The sequence below is a fragment of the Paroedura picta genome, chromosome 16 (genome assembly GCF_049243985.1).
Source record: "Paroedura picta isolate Pp20150507F chromosome 16, Ppicta_v3.0, whole genome shotgun sequence".
Taxonomy (NCBI): Eukaryota; Metazoa; Chordata; class Lepidosauria; order Squamata; family Gekkonidae; genus Paroedura; species Paroedura picta.
In genome coordinates this window covers 25,231,463-25,251,227 of record NC_135384.1, presented here as the reverse complement: position 1 = coordinate 25,251,227, position 19,765 = coordinate 25,231,463, and the positions used below count along the sequence as shown (strand labels likewise).

The 19,765-nt window shown below is 50.3% G+C and overlaps 1 protein-coding gene across 2 annotated transcripts in view; it reads right to left on the bottom strand.

Moving 5' to 3' along the window:
• ASIC2 (acid sensing ion channel subunit 2) overlaps window positions 1–18,331 on the bottom strand; it is a 399,189-nt gene extending 380,858 nt beyond the window's left edge. For both annotated transcript variants that reach the window (XR_013226960.1, XM_077313633.1), the window contains exon 1: window positions 17,361–18,331. Coding sequence is in view for 1 of the 2 variants with exons in the window: in XM_077313633.1 (XP_077169748.1) it covers window positions 17,361–17,942 (582 nt within the window). In the remaining variant the exon portion in view is untranslated. The remainder of the gene's footprint in view (window positions 1–17,360) is intronic.
• Between the last annotated feature and the right edge of the window lie 1,434 nt (window positions 18,332–19,765).

Below are 19,765 nucleotides of genomic sequence, written 5' to 3'. Positions count from 1 at the left end.
AGCAAAACGCCGGCAAAACCTATTTCACGCATGCTTAGGGGTGAATGGAGGGGTTTGGTGGAGCCAGATGGTGACCGTTCCTAAATGAACGGACAGCACCAGACAAAGGCCTTGCACAGAGACGACATCCAGGACAGTCTGTGCTGTTTCCTCCTCTTCCTTCGCTTTACCTTAACTTCTGGGGAGACTCTTCAGTCCACACTCTGAGGGTCTTTAACGAGGGGGCTTTTGTCTCGCCTGAATTCTTGATGGCAGGAGGGGGAGGAGCCTGCAGCCGAAGGACATGCGGATTCGAAGCGATGGAGATCCGTGAAAAATCAAGCCGCATCGGGTCTAAGCATGTTGTCAAGCTTCCTCCTTGCGAAGGTTGCCATGGAAACATACCTCACCCAAAATCTAGGCTGCAACTCCTGCTCCAGGGCTCCTATTTGCCCGCCCCCTGGGACCTGGAAGCCGAAGAAGCCAGCTCAAATGTTGCCAGGAGAGTTCAGAGACAGTGCAAAGGTTTCAGCTAAGAATCTACTGCCAACATAAGGACTAACAGGAGCATCCACTGTCACCTTAAGGACTAACAGAAGAACCCTGTGCCACCTTAATGACTAACAGGAAACTCTATTGGCAATATAAGGACTAACAGGAGAATCCACTGCCACCTTAAAAACTAACAGAAGAACCCAGTGCCGCCTTAAGGACTAACAGGAGACCGCAGTGCCACCTTAAGGACTAACAGGAGCATCCACTGCCATCTTAAGGACTAATAGAAGAACTCAGTGCTACCTTAAGGACTAACAGGAGAATCTAAGGACTAATAGGAAGAAGAAGAGTTGGTTCTTATATGCCACTTTTCTCTACCCGAAAGAGGCTCAAAGCCGCTTTCAGTCACCTAAGGCGGCATCCACTGCCACCTTAAGGACTAACATTGTGCTGCTACAGGCTAACAAGCTACCCATCTGGAATCATCTGGGGAGAGACAAGGGCTCTCAGACATTATTAGCATATGTAAACACTTTGTTAACACAGACATATTTGCATATGTAAACTCTTGCTCACCCTGCCTCTGGGGAGGATTAAGCTGCAGGATCCTTTGGATGGAGATAACTTGTAAAGGAAACAGAACTGGGTCCTGGTGGATTCCAGCCTCTGAAACTCGAGTCCTTCAGCAGTGAAGCTAAATCAGCGTACAGCAAGATCTGGCCGGGAGCCAAGCACTCCAAATCTACCTGGACCAAATGCCCTATCCTTTTAAAAGATCAGAGCACCAAAGGGCGTTCGCAAACCATCACTCCTTGCAGCGGGAATGAAATCTCACTGCAAGGAATGAAATCTCTCCCCCAACAGCCCCCCCCCCTCCCAAGGCCAAGGGATGAAAGATGCCTTCCCTGGAGCACGGGTGCACCGAAGAGTAAATAAGCAAAATTTTATGCTGCCGGGAAAGGCAATCGACAACCACATCCAGCTGCCTCCAAACGCAGAAAGAAAGAAAAGCAGCACGCCTGCAAGTAAGGTTCAGGATTCGAAATCAGTTGTGGCACAAAGGACCGCCATTGGGTGTGCTGGGATGCAGCTGCCTGGCTAGTCAATCCAGCTATGTTTGCCCACACTGGTGGAAAGCAATAAAATCAAACCGGGAGGGGAGGGGAGTGAATACAGAAATGGCAGCTGTATAGGAAACCTTGTAATCCCTGCCCCTCGTCTATCTCCCCTCTCCCCCATCTTGCTTAACTTTATGGAGGGTCAGGCATCTCCCCGGAGAAACGCTCCCCTCCCCCAGACGCAGAAGTGATTCAGAAAAGGGGGGGGAGATGACTCAGCTGGCTCTCTCTGATGGCAGGTGGGAATTGGCAGCTAATTCATGGCTACTGAACCTTACCCTAATGCGAACTTTTCGTGCCTTTTCTGCAAATGTCAGGAGGAGGGAAGAGGAACCGGTCTGTGGGCACGGGTCTCTGAACCAGGACTGGCCTGGCCCCCATTCAATACCTCCCTCCTCCGGATGATAGTCCTTCATCTTGTGATAACGCGGCTGCTTAAAAATCCCACGCAAAGGTCGTGTTTGCAAATCAAAGGCTGAGTCCAAAGGCAACTCTGAGACCAATTAAGTTTTATTCAAGGTGTATGCTTCTGTGTGTGTAGCACACTTTGTCAGACATGATGGAAGCGTTCACTGGATTCAAGGGTCTGACAGAAATAACAAGCAAGGTTTATCAGTCTATTATTTGTCGGGGTTCAGCTCTGGGGAGGAAGCATAGGCAAGGGAATGAAATGTCACGATTAAACAGGAGAGCCAGCTTGGTGTGATGGTTAGGAGTGGCAGCTTCTAATCTGGCGAGTCAGGTTTGATTTCCCGCTCTTCCATGTGCAGCCAGCTGGGTGACCTTGAGCTAGTCACAGTGCTGATAGAGCTGTTCTGACCTAGCAATCCTGTCAGAGCTCTCTCAGCCTCACCTCCCTCACAGGATGTCTGTTGTGGGGAGAGGAAAGAGAAGGTGATTGTGAGCCGCTTTGAGACTCCTTCGGGTAGAGAAAAGTGGCATGTAAGAACCAACTCTTCCTCTTCTTCTTCTAAAGATTAATGAGCAGATGCATTCCCAATTGTGGAACCTGGAAGTAATTAAGAAAACCTGTCACTGAAGCACAGAGGCATCCCCACAAGCAACCAGCCAGGAAAGTCCTGTCCTCCGACCGGAGAATAAAATTTCAATCTCCCATTCTAAATCACATTACAGTCTACCCTTCACCACATCAAATTACAAGCGGCTATTCAATTCTACTGTAAAAATACACAATGCTGCTTAGAAACCCCCTTAGCCAACAAAGGTACCTGCATCCTTCTAGCTACCTTCCTAAACATACCAAAAGATGAATTATATATTCAGTCAGGTTCTCCAGTACAGCTGCATCTGCTCCAGTCCCACTGATGATGAAGATGATGAAGAGGATGAAGAGGATGAAGAAGAGGAAGAGGAAGAAGAGGAGGAAGAAGAGTTGGTCCTTATAGGCTGCTTTTCTCTACCTGAAGGAGTCTCAAAGCAGCTTACAATCACCTTCTCTTTCCTTTCCCTTACCTCTCCCTCCCCACAGGACCTGGAAAGGCTGCAGGCAGCTGTTAGGGAACTCATGGGCAGGGGCAGCTCCCACGTGGCAGGGATCTGCAGCTTCCGCCTCGTAGGGAAATGGAAAGAGGAGGGGGTGTCAGTGGAGGGGGATGGAAGGCAATTAGCTGGCCACAGGACAGACAGGCAAGCCGATTGGAGGAAGCAGCATGCAGGGCCGGGACAGTTGCCCTGAGTGGGTGTTAAGTGCTGAGTGGCACTTAAGCCGTGAGACCAGCTCCTCCTCCAAGCCCTTACCAGAAATATTAAGTGGAACAGGTGAATGGCATACGAGCATTCTAGAGGAAAGGGAAGTGGACTGCGAGCCACTTTGAGACTCCTTGTAGAGAAAAGCAGCATCTAAGAACCAACTCTTCTTCTTCTTCTTTCATGACTCCTGCCTCACTTGATATAAGTGGACTGTCGGGGCAATGAAATACCCTCCTGCTAAAGTTCACTGACTTCTTGAACAGCAGCAATTTCACTATCATTAAGTTGCAGACAGGAGTGAGCGCAAGCAGATTTTTCTTCTCGCAGATAGACAGCTGGGGCCCAAACAAGGACCAGTCCCCAAAGGAATTGCACGAGCCTAAGAGACAATCCTGCGGCTGGCAAGAGGCCCCGGGAGGCAGTGATCTCTCTGAAAGACCTACATCCCCACCTGTGAGCATCTGTCGGCCTCTGAGCCTCCAGAGACAGTAAAAGCCAGCAGTCAGCTCTCCAGAGGTATAGCTCCACCAGTCGGTTTTTGAGCGGTCATAACTGGCAAATTTGCCATGGTGCTTACAATGCCTGGAAGCCACTAATATATATTTTTAAAGGAGACTATTCCCTCTATGCCATTCCCCCCAGGGGTATGGGGCATGTCAGACAGCCGGGTAATCATCCCATATCACGGGAGGATGTCCAGTTGCTCACAGAATGTCATTGTTATTGTTTTGGAATGAACGTGTTTCCTGGTTGCCTTCACAGGGACTTACCAGTTAAGGCCAAAGAGGAGAAGAAGAAGGAGAGTTGGTTCTTATATGCCGCTTTTCTCTACCCGAAGGAGTCTCAAAGCAGCTTACAATCGCCTTCCCTTCCTCTCCCCACAACAGACACCCTGTGAGGGAGGTGAGGCTGAGAGGGCCCTGATATTACGGAAGAAGAAGAGTTGGTTCTTATATGCCGCTTTTCTCAACCCGAAGGAGTCTCAAAGCGGCTTACAATTGCCTTCCCTTCCTCTCCCCACAACAGACACCCTGTGAGGGAGGTGAGGCTGATGTTCCTGCTCGGTCATAACAGTTTTATCAGTGCCATGGCGAGCCCAAGGTCACCCAGCTGGCTGCATGTGGGGGGAACAGGGAATCAAACCCGGCTCGCCAGATTAGAAGTCCACACTCCTAACCACTACACCAAGCTGGAAAATGATAATGGGTGTGCGATATAGCCTGTGTATTAAATAAATCCCACCGCAGATGTGTCTGTAATTCACCACAGAGAAGTCAACCGAGTGGAGTTTGCCCGAGTTTGTCCCAGGCTCTAGCAAGGCTTTATCAATTCCGTAGTCCTCCAGTGCTGATTCAAAGGGAAGAATTCTCTTATAATATCCCCTGGGCCAGATCCTCGATTTCTGTAACTGAGCTCGACAGCCTGGCTTCTCCATTACTGGAGGAGCCCTAGGCCCATGCAAAACCTGCTGGGTGACCTTGGGCCTGTCACAGTTCTCTCAGAACTCCCTCAGCCCCACCCACCTTAGGGAGGGGAAGGAAAGGCGATTGATTTGAAGCCTCCTCAGGGTAGAGAAAAGGAGGAGAAGAAGAAGAGTTGGTTCTTATATGCCGCTTTTCCCTACCCGAAGGAGGCTCAAAGCGGCTTACAGTCGCCTTCCCTTTCCTATCCCCACAACAGACACCCTGTGGGGTGGGTGAGGCTGAGAGAGCCCTGATATCACTGCCCGGTCAGAACAGTTTTATCAGTGCCGTGGCGAGCCCAAGGTCACCCAGCTGGCTGCATGTGGGGGAGCGCAGAATCGAACCCGGCATGCCAGATTAGAAGTCCGCACTCCTAACCACTACACCAAACTGGCTGAGAAAAAGAACCCACTTTTTCTCAGCATGCCCTAGCGGCGCACGCACGAGGCAATCTCGAAGCGCTTCATTTTAAACACACCTTCCTACATTACACTTTATGGACTTTGCCACACCCCAAAATGCTGTGGAGGTAGCAAGAACCCTTTCCGCACCAAGCGTCAAACAGCTATAAATCCTCAGTATTGTTATGGGAGGCAGCCTACGCTGCGCTCAAAGGCAAGGAGCCTGGGATAACTTGGGGCTCCATCCTGCTACAGACGAAACTGCTGTGGCAGCTCTCAGAAATGAGCCGAAAAGCCCTCGGACCTTCCAGAAGGTGCTCCTGGGGGGGGAGGGGCTGCCTGCTTGGTGCCAGCGCTGGCATTATCTGCAGCCTGCATTTAAATGCACTGCAGCATGAACGTAAGATTGCAGGTCTATTACAGCAAATACTGAAATCCCAGGATATTTAAAAAAAAACAAAAACTGGCCTTTAGAGACCATTTCTACTAGTTTGGATCGGCTAAGTCCCCCCGAGTCGGTGAAGCTGCACGTCTCTCTTTTTCAACACATCGCCCTTGTGCCCGAAACACTGGGATTTAAATAAAAGGAAGATCAGAATATTTCCCCTAAAGTTATCTTAGACAGTGATATTACAGAGTATGGCAGGCTTTCTCAACCAGGGTTTCGCAAAACCCTGGGGGTTCTGGACAGCCCTGGATGGGTTTCCTGAGAGGGTGAAAGTTAATTATTTTGTATTCTGTATTTTGAAAACATTGTTATTCATGGGGTGCTATGACCCTATATGGCCACGTTGACCTCCTCACCAAATGGCCAATGATGGGCCAGGAAGGGATGGGAAGAGGAATGTGTTGCCAGCCTGCAAATGGGGTCTGGAGATCTCCCGGAATTACAACTCATCTTAAGGCTACATAGATCGGTTCCGGGGGGGGGGGGAGTCTGCTTTGGAGGGTGGATTGTACAGCATTATATCCCACTCCCATGACTCACCCCAAATCTCTGGGTTTTCCACACCAGAGCTGGGCATCCCTGTAGTTATAGAATCAGGGAAACAGAGTGGGAAGGGTCCCCTGTTTCATCTAGTCCCACCCCCTGCTCTATGCAGGATCAGCCTCATGCAGCCAGGATAAGGATCTGTCCAGCCGCTGCTTGAAGAACCCCAGTGAGGGGGAGCTCCCCACCTCCTTAGGCAGCCCTTCCCACTGCTGAACTAGACTCAGAATCCTAGAGTGGGAAGGGTCCATGCAGGCCATCTAGTCCCACCCCCTGCTCAGTGCAGGATCAGCCTCAAGCATCCAGGAGAAGGATCTGCCCAGCCTCTCCTTGAAGACTGCCAGTGAGGAGGAGCTCCCCACCTCCTTAGGCATTCAGTTCCACAGCTGAAGTATTTATTTGTTTGTTTGTTTGTTTGTTTGTTTATTTAGTTTGTTTGTTTGTTTGTTTATTTATTTGGATTTCTATGCCGCCCTTCCATACGGCTCTGGGCGGTTTACCTAGAAGTTCATAATAGCTACCCGGAACATCCGTCGAAACAGCCTAGGGCAACCTTTGCTTCCTTTACTTATAGTCCACAAGGACCCCAAGATCTCATTCACGCACTCTGCTCCCCACAAGTGTATCTCCCATCCAGTATGCCTGCTTCTCAGTGGTGGGGCCCAGTGGCTCTCATCTGTTAAAAAGGGCAGGAAAGATCCTAATCAGAGGCCTCGCAGATTCTACCTGGCTTGTCCCTGGGTGCCAGTGCTGGAAACAGTCTGTTCCTCCTAGGCATGCCAAAGGATAAGCTGAAAAGGAGCTGGCTGAAGGACCCAAGTGCGTTGCCATAGTTATGAGGAGGTATAAATAAAATAGCCACAACAAAGGCTCTTAAAATGATTCTTTCCCTCCCCCTCCCCCCCAGTTTTATCTGGCAAATATCCAAAAGCAGCCCATTAAGCCCCACTGAAATGAATCTTGGTCCATATCCGTATCGAAGCCCCCCCAAGCCCTGAAAGGGCACCCCAGTTTTAAATTCTGATTGAAATATCCTTGCAGGAAACATCTTCCATCCAGGCTTCAGCTTCTGCCATACAGGTGCTCAAAGGCACCCGTGCTGCAGAAGCAGCGGCAAAGAAGGACCCCCAAACCCTGTCCCCCACGTCAATCAATGATGTACCCTCCCCAACCGCCAGCATGTCGGCGCAGCCCTCTGTGGCCTAGCAAATTCGCCTTTCCCAAGCAGGGCCACAGTTAAAGCTATACCATATAGTTATGCCCCTTCACAGGTTTGCTGGGGGTGTACAATTGCCTGCTCTGGATTGGGAAATACGTGGAGATTTGGAGGGGAGGTACCTGAGGAGGGTGGGATTTGGGGAGGGAGATCAATGGGTCATAATGCTACAGAGTGGCAAGTTCTTGCAACACTCAATGGAATCCCCAGGGCTCTACAGGGATATGGGTTTCTTATCTCACTAAGATATGTTAACCTCATTCATCCCTTACCTCTGCATGCCTCAAAAGAACCATACATCTTTATTTGATTTTATTCGGAATATAACAGAACTGAATAGCGGATCGTAATGTAATGTAATGAATAGCACAATATAAGGTCCTTTTGAGTGATATGCATTTCTCCAGTGTGGGGACAGGGAAGACAACTCTACACAGCTAACCGCCCCGCTTGAAAGATACCACCACGCTTGAGAGGAGATGGAGAGAAATTGGTGACATGATCTCAGCTCTTGGCATTTGAGCTGAAGATGTATCTGCCCGTTTATCCCTTTCCCCGAGTTCCCCCCCCCACCCTGGAAATGAACAGGACAGTGATGAGCTCAAGGTCACTCAGCTGGCTGCAGGTGGAGGGGTGGGAAATCAAACCCCGCTTGCCAGATTAGAAGCAGCCGCTCTTAACCACTACACCACGCTGAAAATTTAAAATTTCCACGTATTTGTGGATGAAAAAGGATCATTCCAAGCGGTCTTGGTGTAAGCTTTGGTAGAACCGATTTCCAGGAATGAGGACAGCCTAGGACAGGTAGTAAGCTCAGAAATCCCAAACTGAACCTGTGTTTGTTCCCTTTTACTACGGACCTATTAAAAACTGAGGACGGTGGAAGCAGCAGAGGTAGACAGGTGGCCACCGGGATAATGAAGCTGAGAATGACTAATCATGTCAGAAAACCCCAGAACTGCACAAATCACGCACAACCAAATTTGTCCAAACACCTCCGCATCGTTCCCTGAACAATCGGCTCCCCGCTCAGAACCGACAGGTCCTAGCTCGAGTCTGGTGACTGAATGTGACTAAAAGAGTTACACTATTTGTTCTAAGCAAACAGACGTCTCAAGCAAGCAAGCCAAGCTGGAATGATACCCATGTGGTAAACCCTTCAATTTAATGTTTAGAAGGACAGCCTGGATTGGCCCCCAGAGACATCCCTCGTAGACCCATAGAGATACATATATATGGCGATCTGGCATCTCTGGATTTAGAAAATGAACCTCTGGGGGCCCAAGGCTTGAGTCCCACCCACCCCCTCTCCAAAGCAGCCCATTTCTCCAGGGGAGCAGATCTCTATAGTCTGAAAATGAGCTTTAATTCCAGGAAATCCCCAGGCCCCACCAGGAGGCTGGCATCCCTAACGGCAATACCAAGGACTTGTAGCGTGTTTCAAAAGCCCAAATTACCTCGGCGTTATTCCTACACTGTGAATTTTGCAATAACCTGCAAACTATGTAAATGTTATTCTTCCCACAATGCAAACTGGGACGGCCACGTGAGAAACGCAAGGGACTGCCTAAGGCAAGATTTGAACTGGGAGGAGGGGATTTCCTGGTTTGGAACTGCTCTTCCTGTGCCGGTCTAACAGGGACAACAGCCCTTCCCAACCCACTGACCCTCGACGGCCTCAGAAGGGTAGCGACGGCAACTGCTGTTGTACCACCCCAGCTGCTTGCTTATGTGACGCCAGCCGGGGTGAAGAATTTCATTGCAAAACAGCAATTAATGCTTTAAAAAGCCGTTGCAAATCCAATGAGCCACAGTTACTGGTGCGTGAAGCATCTTTGAGGAGCATAATCCCTGCCTCGGAGTCCACACGCAAGAGACACCTGCCTGCCAATCCGACACCTTCAAGGAGATGCTGCTGCCAGGAATAAAGGCCATGAAATATTCATCAGACCCGGCTCCTCTCCTGAGCCAATTCTCTCCCACATCCATGGTCAGGATTGACCCAGAATCTCTCTTTTCAGCACATCAACAAACCCACCCTCAGTCTAACTCTGCTTAGGACGATTTCTGAGCGCCGACTGGTCGGAGATTCTTACGGAGGTGAGACAACCGTGGTCAACGGCGGAAGATGGGACAGCCACAAAGTGGGGATGAGTTCAGTGACCAGTGATGACTCCCTGCTTCTTCAGCTGCGACTAACCTCAACGTAATGTCCCCCGCAACAAGAAAGGGAATGGCTAAGTAAACTGTGCACTAACTGCTAGATCCGTGGGTTCGGAGGAAGCCAGGACCACGGGGAGCTCAACCAGCTCTTTACTGTGACCTTAGCATGGTGTTAGAAGAGGCAAAACTGAACAGAAAACTCCCTGAATAACTCCACTTATATATGGGAGCAAATAATAGATCTACCCACCAAGGCCTGCTATTGGTCGGTTTTGGTTTAAACTGACCGGATCCTGGATCTAGCCACGCGTTGGTCAATTTCATTGCACACTCAGATCCTGCCTTGGTCCTTGGCAGAGCCACAAACACAGCGCTAAAACAGGGATGGCCAAGTAATCTACCGGAGTTCTATCCGATCCTCATATTGGGTCCAGAAAACCTGAGATGTTAAAAGTCTGTAGGCTAGCTGCAGGGAGCATTTGGGGTAATATCACCCCTGCGCAAACCCCACTGAATAAGGAGGAGGAGGAGCTGGCGCATGGCGGCGCTCCCTTCCTTTCGTTTCACACAGGGCTTGCGCGGCAGCCGTCCACACCCGGCCTCTGAGTAAAGCTGCGGTGGAAATGCAACATCCATAATCTTACGGCAGGCTGTCCAGCAGGCTCATGTTTATTCAGTCGCAATCCACAGACGTTGGCTCAATGGGCCCCAATTCATGTGTTATTCATGCGAGTAGCACAAACACTCCCAAGCTGCACTTGCTGTTAGTTAATAGCCACTTAGGGTACATTGGCCCTGGCGAGTTGTCAAAAGAACCACTCTCGCAGATATTCCCAGGACGCTTGGGGTGGGAATTTCATGGCTCCTCCGCAAAGAAGCAGTTAAGCAGCCTGTGAGATATCCTGTCTACTTTCGGAGAACTGCAGGTGCTTAACTCTCTAGACTAGCCTTTCTCAATGTTCTGACCAGTGACAAAAACCCTGAAACGTTCTTAAGGCTTCGAAAAACCCCAGAAGTGGCACGATCATCCGGAATAAGGTGGGGAAGCAGAGCTGTGGACACGCCCACCCAGGGCACCTCCCTTTCCCACTCCTCCCCAGGCCCATCAGTGGCCATTTGGGGGAGCGGGTGGCGGACCAACAGGACCCTTCCAGGGTCATGAAGAAACCTCAGGGTTTCACAACACCCTGATTATTAAGCCTAATCTAGATTCCTCTACATTGCCTTGTAAGGAAACTGCCAGGTCCCACTGGTCACCGGGAAGGGAGGAGAGGCAGGGTTGCCATCTCCTGTTTGGGAAACCTCTGGAGATTTGGAAGTGGAACCCAGGGAGGACAGGAACCTCAGTGGGTTACAACGCCACCCATTTTCTCCAGGAGAACTGGTCTCTCTAGTGTGGAGATGAGCTGGAACTCCATGAATAAACACGTATGCATTTAAACGAATAAGTCTCATTTAAGAAAAAGATACCGGGCACTGCGGTCCCTTTAAAAGAGCGAGAAAGGTGATTGGCCGCCTGACTTGATTGACAGGCGGAAGAGAGGAGCGTGTCTAGCGTGTTCCCCTCGTCCACCATTTCGAGCAGGTGTGCGAAATGCCAGGAAGCACAAGACGGCAGCAGGGGAGAGAGGAATTCTGGGAGGTGCATGGTTTTTTTAGCGTTACACCATTGCGATGATGTAAGGCTTTTTTTTCTGGGTGGAATGGCTCCCAGTCCCACCAGGCAACTGGAATCACTGCACTGTAAACATCGTAACAGAGTAGGGATTGGAATCTGGGTCTTCCTTTTCGTACCTATTTATCCACCCTGCCTAGAGAACACTAATATAATCCCACATCCAGTACCTGGAGTTGGGAAAGAATTAATATACGCGGAGGAGTAACGTGAATTGCAGCCCGTCACAGCAATCCACATGGTGGGGGAAATCTGGCTTGGGTATGCTTTCAGGCAGGAAATGATCAAAACTGGCTAAAATACGCCTGGAAGATGACATTCCTAGGCTTTACAACATCAATATTTAGATGCCCAGGGAGTCGTGTTTTTAAAGTTTCAAGCCAGAGACTTCCCATTTCATGCATATTTCCTGTGGTATTTTCCCCGCAGCTTGATAGATCGCTCAGACATTCAAAATGGTACATGAGATGTCAAGAGGAACCACTTTTATGGGTCACTTATGAACCTCACAGAACAAAGTGGCTCTTACTTCTTCACTATTCAGAACTCCAAGAAGGAGCAGGGGGGAGGGGGAATTCTACCATAAATAAGGAGCAATTTATGAGCAAGAACTAAAATTTAAACAAAAAAAAAACATGTATTTTTGCTGGGCTCGTGCCATGCAAGAGAAACTGGGCCTAAACCCACATGTTTGTTGACAGACCTGCAATCTTGGGCTAAGCCCCTTCGCGCCTTACAGCGGACATGGTAGAAGGAGGAGATGCTCTGTATTGTTCTACACATAGGACCACGATATTGGGTTTAACCTATCTTCTGCTGCCAACAGGATCCACTTCCTACCCTCCTCCAAGGCACAACCTTGCAAATACTTAAAGAGTCCCCCTTTCAACCTCCCTTTTCCAGGCTGAACATTCCCAAGCCCCACAGCCTTTCCTCACAGGGATTGGCACTCCTCTGCCCCTTTTTGAAGTGGGGCCTCCAGAACTGCAACCAGGACTCCAGATGTGGTTTAACCAATGCGGTAGACAGCAGAACTATGACATCTTGCAGTTTTGATGTGATGCTTCTGTTGATACAGCCCATTTGCCTTCTTTACCTCCGCATCACACTGCCTGCTCATATTTACCTTACAGTCCACAAGTACCCCAAAATCTCACTCACACACACTGCCACCCAGAAGTGTATCTCCCATCCGATATGCAAGGCAAGCTCATCAGAAAGGGGGGGGGGGGTATGAATGTAACAAGTTGATAAAGCCGTGCATGCTTTCTCCCAATTTTTCTCAGTCACAGTCACAATTTCAGACACCCCAAACAAACTTTTTATTTAACTCAGAGGGCTGGAACTTTTATATATGTGTGTGTGTGTGTGTGTGTGTGTGTGTATGTTCTCCATAGGCATCCCTTGAGACACAAGCTCTGGAAAAACATATTTATGCACTGACCTCACCTATACCCCTCCTTTCTTCCCAATGGGGACCCCGAAGCAGCTTCCATTGTTCTCCTCCTCCATTTTATCCTCCCAACAGCAACGTGCATCTAAACATGGCAGTCCCTCTGGGTCACAAGCAATTGCTCCCAAATTTCGTGTCCCATTAAGAGCAGCATTCCTCCCGCCAACAAAGCATCAATCATTGTTGCTAGTCCCAAACCTTTTTGTCCCTGGCTGAGTGTGCAACTCCCACCCTTTCAAAACTCTTGTTTCCTAGAAGACAACGTTTAAGGAAAAAAGAAACGGGAAGAAAAGACCCATCATATAACATCCTCTTCATACCACATCACATCCACATACAGCATTCTACATTATTTCCACAGTTTGCAGTGTATAATTTGGTTGTTTCTTTCCATCTCATTTTACTGATCAATACAGTCTAAGATAGAATTCCATTTTCTTCTGAAGTCTGATGCTAGTCTGTTCTCCATCAGATACGTAAGTTTTGCCATTGCTACGTATTTGCCCAATTTGTTGAACCAGGCCATAAGATTTGGTGGAGTTTCGTTTTTATATCTTGGTGCTTGTAGAATCTGTGCGCCCCTGTTACCATCCACGCAACCAGTCTAAATATTATTTGGTGCCATCTTTAATAGCATACATTGTGAATCAAACGCAAATTTTATATTCAGTAGCTTTTGCATCTCATATTTACTTGCCTTTTGACAAGTCCACCACATATGATAAATTGTTGCCTTTATATCCTGGCATTGCCGACATTTCCCATTATCAGAGTTCCAAACATTTTGACTAGGCGTCAGTTTAGATACCAAACAACAAACCAAAAAAAAAAAGCATCTGAGAAACTGAATGTTGATTCTGCTCCCCCCCCCAAGCATATTATGACGGGGTAGCCAAACTGTGGCTCTCCAGATGTGCATGGACTACAAAAGTCCCATGATCACCTGCCAACAGCACGCTGTGAGCCACTGTTTTAGGCAACCTAAGAGACAAGGCTGCAAACTGAAAAGTTCCCAGTTTGAATTGAACATTTCCTACAAACAGGCTAGGAGACAACAAAAACACTCAAGAGAGATGGCAAAACTAACAACTTACTTGAGAAACAGATCAGTTACAAAATTCAAGGTGAGATGGAGAGTGAATTATATGCATGAAAGCAGAAGACAAATCTAGAATCAGCAGCCGTCTAAAATACTGCATATAAATGAACTGCAATGAAGTTGTAGTACGAAGAGCCATTTTTTAACGGTTAAACTTTGAATGGACAGAAGTTATTTTTATGGTATTTTATAGTGTTTCAGAAATTCTTTACTGTGATGAAAGTGGTACGGAGGAGAAACCTTTTCCGTTCAGGGTTTATGACATAATGACCCTTCTTTTCCTGTGATTTCTTCCTATTATCTGTTTTTCTAAATACCGTATTTGCCGGCGTATAAGACGACTGGGGGTATAAGACGACCCCCCCAAATTTACCACTCAAAATATAGAGTTTGTTACATTACATTACAGTACTATGGGCCACTATGGGCAGCTCTGTCTATCCCAACTGAAGTGCACCCGGCGTATAGGACGACCCCCCCCCCACTTGGAGGCATGTTTTTCAGGGGGGGAAAGTAGTCTTATACGCCAGCAAATACTGTAAATATCAATAGGCAGGCAAACAGATGCAGAAAGAGACAGAAGAGTTAGAACACTGAACTTTACATTTAATTTTATTGAGTATCAAGTGTTCTCATGAGACAAAACAGAGAAGGGAGAACCCATCTTTGAATGGAAGGTGGATTCAAAATCTGACTAGGAGATTTGAGGCATTTGCTCTCCCATCCCCCCCTCCAGCATGAGGCATAATAATACAGACATTTCTGTTTTGGTGATGGAATTTTAGAGAGAGATTTTTCACTAGTTTTATGGCTTAATTAGCGTGAGTACTGTGTGAGCCCCTTAGATTTATGTGATGTGCTATTCTGCGGTTAACCGCCCCAAGGCAGCTTGCCGGGAAGGGCGGCATATAAATCTAATAATCTAATCTAATCATAAATAAAAATACATCTTCTAGGGATGCGGTAAGGATTCCAGTCGAAGGAGGCAGAGAAAGTGTTCTGGATACTTGAAAACGTCACGCGTTGTGCTAAATAGTCACATTATTAACTAACTAGGGGCAAAGCCTGTTGCATTAAGGAATACAATGGTGCTAGATTGGGTGGTGGGGTGGAAGAAGTCTGCAGATGGCCTCTCCCTCCCCCCAGGACCTGGAAAGGCTGCAGGCTGGAGGCCCCCAGACAGGGAACTCATTGGCAGGGGCAGCTCTCAAGCGGCAGGGATCTGCAGCCTCCAAGCATCATAGGGAAGTGGAAGGAGGAGGGGGTGGTCAGGGATGGGGGACAGAAGGTGATTGGCTGGCCACTGGACTGACAGGCAAGCCGGTTGGAGGAGGAGGCACTCAGGGGCAGAACAACTGGCCCGAGTGGGTGTTAAGCCCTGAGTGGCACTTAAGCCATAAGACATGCTCCTCCTCCAAGCCCTTACCAGGAATATTAACTGGAACAGCCCATTCCTTACAGCCCAGATCGCTTGCTTCTCTGTGATCCCTCTAGGGTCAGACTTCCAAAACTTTCTCCTACCTTCACGGTTTTTAAGGATTGTCCTCCTTATTCTCAGTGTAAAGAAAAATCTCTTAAGGAACAACAAAAATCACGTCAGCAGATCAACAAACCCATCTCTGACTCCCAACCTGCTGGTGGCAGGGGGGAAAGAATCTCAGACGTTTTTTCGTGGACGCACAGTTGCCAGATCCGCATCAGGAAACATCTGGAGATTTTGGACTGGGAGCCTGAGGATGGTGGGGATTGGGAAGGAGAGGGGCTTCAGTGCAGTATAATATCATAGGGCAGGGTTAGTCAACCTGTGGTCCTCCAGATGTTCATGGGCTACAATTCCCATGAGCCCCTGCCAGCATTTGCTGGCAGGGGCTCATGGGAATTGTAGCCCATGAACATCTGGAGGACCACAGGTTGACTACCCCTGCCATAGAATGCACCTTCCTAAACGGCCATCTTCTCCTGGCTACCTGATCTGTTACCTGGAGATCATTTGTGATCCCAAAAGATATCCAGGCACCACCTGGAGGCTGGCAACCCTATGTGAGGAGAGGTACTACTGGAGAGGTAAAGTTCTTGTTGGGGTGGCCAATCGGTGGCTCTCCATATGTCCGTGGACTACAGTTCCCATGAGCCCCTGCCAGCTGGAATTGTAGTACATGGACAACTAGAGTGCCACAGTACCCCCCCACACACACATTGGAGGGTAGACTCTAGGCCAGAGGTGGCCAAATGGTGGCTCTCCAGGTGTCCATGGACTACAGTTCCCATGAGCCCCTGCCAGCTGGAATTGTAGTTCATGGACAACTGGAGTGCCACCATTTGGCTGCCCCTGGCCTAACCATCCCCCTACGAACCACACCCTCCCCAGGCTCCACCCCTCCAAATCTCCAGGTATTTCTCAATGCAGAGCCGAGCAACCCTACCAATGAAGCTTCCCCCTAACCGCTTAACCCCGCAGCAAAACCGGAGCCCAATTACTTTTGTTGGTCTCGAAGGCGCTATCAGACTCGAATTGCATTGGGCCACTTCAGACCCACACGGCTACCCACCCGAATCCGCTTATCTCCCTGGCCGGGAAAACTTCACCTGCTACATTTCTCCAGCTCAGGATATTGCTAAAAGCCTCAGAACATATCCTGGGAAACAGCAGCCTCCCTAGAGAACAGGGGAGCTGGTAGTACTGCCGACGGCACATTACGGAGCCTCACAGATCCCTCCAGGTCTGTCCATGACGAGCACCCACTTCTTTTCCCGGCTGTGCTCCTGCCCCTTTAAGAGCAGGTCGGGCATCAAGAAATAAGGCAAGGAGCAAGTCTGCTTTGAACACCTGATCCCAGAAAGGAAGCTTCCCCCGATTTATTGGTGGGTCTGCGGCTGACATCCGGAGCATGCAGTCCAGGGGCTGCGTTCGCAAACGGGGAGCAATCTATTTGCGTAATTGGGGTGAGGGGGGGGTTGCCACTTGATTACACAACGTGCAAACCGTCTCCTCTCGAAAAGCACAGGGTCTCACGAGGGGAGGCGAGCCAGGGAGCTCTCCGTAGTGGCTCGTTCACACGCGGCACATGGCACGACACTCAACAAGTGACACACACACACGCCAGCCGGAAGAGAGAGGGCAACAGTGGAGCTGCTCACGTCTGGTTGCCTCTCTCACAGCCACCGCTGAAAACAAACAACTTCGCCTCGCCAGAACATCACACCTTCCTCCTGCCCATGCTGGCCAAAGTGGTCTATGCTTCTTGCCAGGGGCAGATCGGCCAGAAAGACCTCAAAGGCGAGGGCAGCCCTTCGCACACCGGTTTGGTTACGGGAACTACCCAGGGGGTCCCGGATTCCCCTACCTCTTCCCGGAAAACGGGAGCAAGAATCCTTTTGCCTCTAAGAGCCACCGTCTGCCCACAACTGGAACAAGTACAGCCCTAGAGGGGGTGGGCTTCACACCCTTTGCTCGAAACAACGTCCACCATCTCACACCCCAAACTTCCTGCCACCAGGGTCTCGGCCGAAGGTGCTCTGGCTTCGAGACAAGGCCTCATCAGGACACCCGTTTGAGCGCGCCGCACTCCGCCACAAGACGCCAAACTGAGTACTCACGGTCGTGAAGTTCTTGTGGCTGCACTCGTGACCCCGGAACTTGCAGTAGAGCATCATCTCCCTCAGGTCGTGGCCCACGCGCCCGAGGAACTCGCTCATGCTGAAGACCCTGGCCCGGTGGTGCTGGAAGTCGGCCTTCTCTTGCAGGACGGCCAGGACCGCCGGGTCGGCCAGGTGGGGCTGGAGGATCTGCAGGTTGACGTCCAGCAGGGCCAGGAGGTCGCCGGCGTGGTACAAGTCGTTGGTGGTGAGGTGGGAGAAGCGGAAGCCGTTCAGGTTGCAGACGGTGACGGCCGGGAAGACCAGGCTGTGGGCCACCACCTCGTCCACCTTGGTCACGTGCTGGTAGGAGAAGTAGTAGAACACCCGCTCCGAGCTCTCCACCAAGAGGAGGCCCAGGGAAGCCACGAAGGCCAGAGCCCACAGGGCCCGCCGGACGGTCATGGGTCCGTAGACGAAGATGTGGCGGATGCCGTGGAGGGTCGAGGTGTTGGCGAAGATCTGCAGGCTGGAGGGCTGGAGGCTGCCCAGGCTCTCCTCGCTGGTGCTGTCCTTCAGATCCATGGAGAAAGACTTGGCCATCGAGGCGTCCCTTCCCTCCTCTGCCAGCAGCCGGCTTCTCCGGGGCTCCTGCCGGCGCTCATGGGGCGAGGGAGGCAGTGGAGGCGGCCAGCCAAGAGGGGCAGCTGTGCACGGGAGGGGACGGTGGTCGTGGGGAAGGCTCTCCGGCCCGTTTTCCCCCAGCAGCCTGGCAAGGGCGGTGGGAGGGGGGGAGGGGGAGTGTAAAATGTTTATTTAAAATCCACTGCCAACTCCGGCGTTTGATTTCCTCGCTGCGATAAGGAGGGCTGGTTTTATTTAGGGAGACACCAAGGTGATGTGGAAGGGATGTGGGTGGGATGGCATGGCTCAGCCAATGGCTGGAAAGCCCTCCCTCCTGCCTCTACACACACACACTCACACACTCACACACACACACAGAGTGATGAGATTAACTGTGGGGAGGGAGGGGGGCGCCTGCTCGCAACCCCATCAGCTAACCAAGTCAGAACGGCTTGCTAGCCATCCGCTGAAGCTCGGATGCTCAAGGAGAGCCGGCAGACTGCAGGAGAGGGGCCGGCTCTTTGGAGAAGGGGAGGGCGCCCCTCCCCCCCTGGGCACGATTGTGATTTTCCAGCTCGTTGGACCCCTGCGTTCTCTTCTGCGCTCCCTGCTCAGACCGCGTTCCCTTCTCCGAAACCGGCCGGCCGCCTTGTTGGAGGGACAAGAGCAAATCTCGCAGGACCAACAGTGGCTCGCAGCTGGCCGGGCCTAGCTTACCCCATACAGGCATCTGGGAGAGACCTGCCGTTTGGACAGCAGCCTCTGCAAAGAAGGAGCACAGCCAGGATCCTGCCAGTGCATGAAGCGGAGCCCAAAGGTGCTAAGTGCGAAGAATCCGCCAGAGAACGAACCGGCACTGTGTGTGTCGACGGGGAGCAAATAAAGTTTGCCTCTTGCACCCTTTGCCGTCTGCGCAGGGCCCGTCCTTTCCCGGAGCCTCCATGCTGCCTCCTCTGATCCGGAGCCACTGAATCTGGGAAGCAGAAGCAAAGCCAGCATCAGGGTATGTCTGCCACTAAACAAGCTCATTCTGATATGATTTGTGTTGTGGTGCAAGAAACCAGTGGGAGGGAGGGAGGGAGGAACAGTTACAGACCAGGATCTGGGAGGCCCCGGGTGGAATATCTGTTCTACCGCTGAAGCTCCCTTGGGCTAGTCGCACCCTTGTAGCCTTACCTACCTCGCAAGGGTGTTGTGAGGATCAAAGGGAGGATAGATCAGTGGGAGCTGGGGAACGTCTAGCATGCTGATCGATTCAGGTGTGCTCGCTTTGGCAGCACGTAAACGAGAACTGGAATGATAAATCCGGAGAGACAGCTGCCTCGGTCTGAAGCAGAACAAATTTAGAGTCCTGTGGCACCTTTAAGGCCAACACATTTTTATGCCGGGCAGTCTGATGTGAGCACAACGAAATGTTGCAAGTGTCAGGAAATTGTCCAAGAAATACAGGTGTCTAAAATGCGATTCTCAGCGTCGGCTTGAACATGTTGCAAAGTTGGGGGGGTGTTGGCCAATTGCCAGCATATTGTGTGCATGCTGCTATGTATCCATCTTCGGCTTCCTTACAATATGTACATCTGTGCTCAGACACCATCTTTTAAGTCCCCCTGATTTCAGTAGGAGCAGGAAGTGACTTAACCTGTTCTCTAACCAAGGAGGCTTAAAAATCTATGTCTGGTTGCATCGAACACGACTCACTTCTAGCTAGTCCAGTGGGTACTGGAGTCCTTGCTGATGCTCATCTTGCGCCTTTCTGAACATTTTGTTTTCCTCTCAGATTTGTAGCCCAGCCCCCTAGCCAA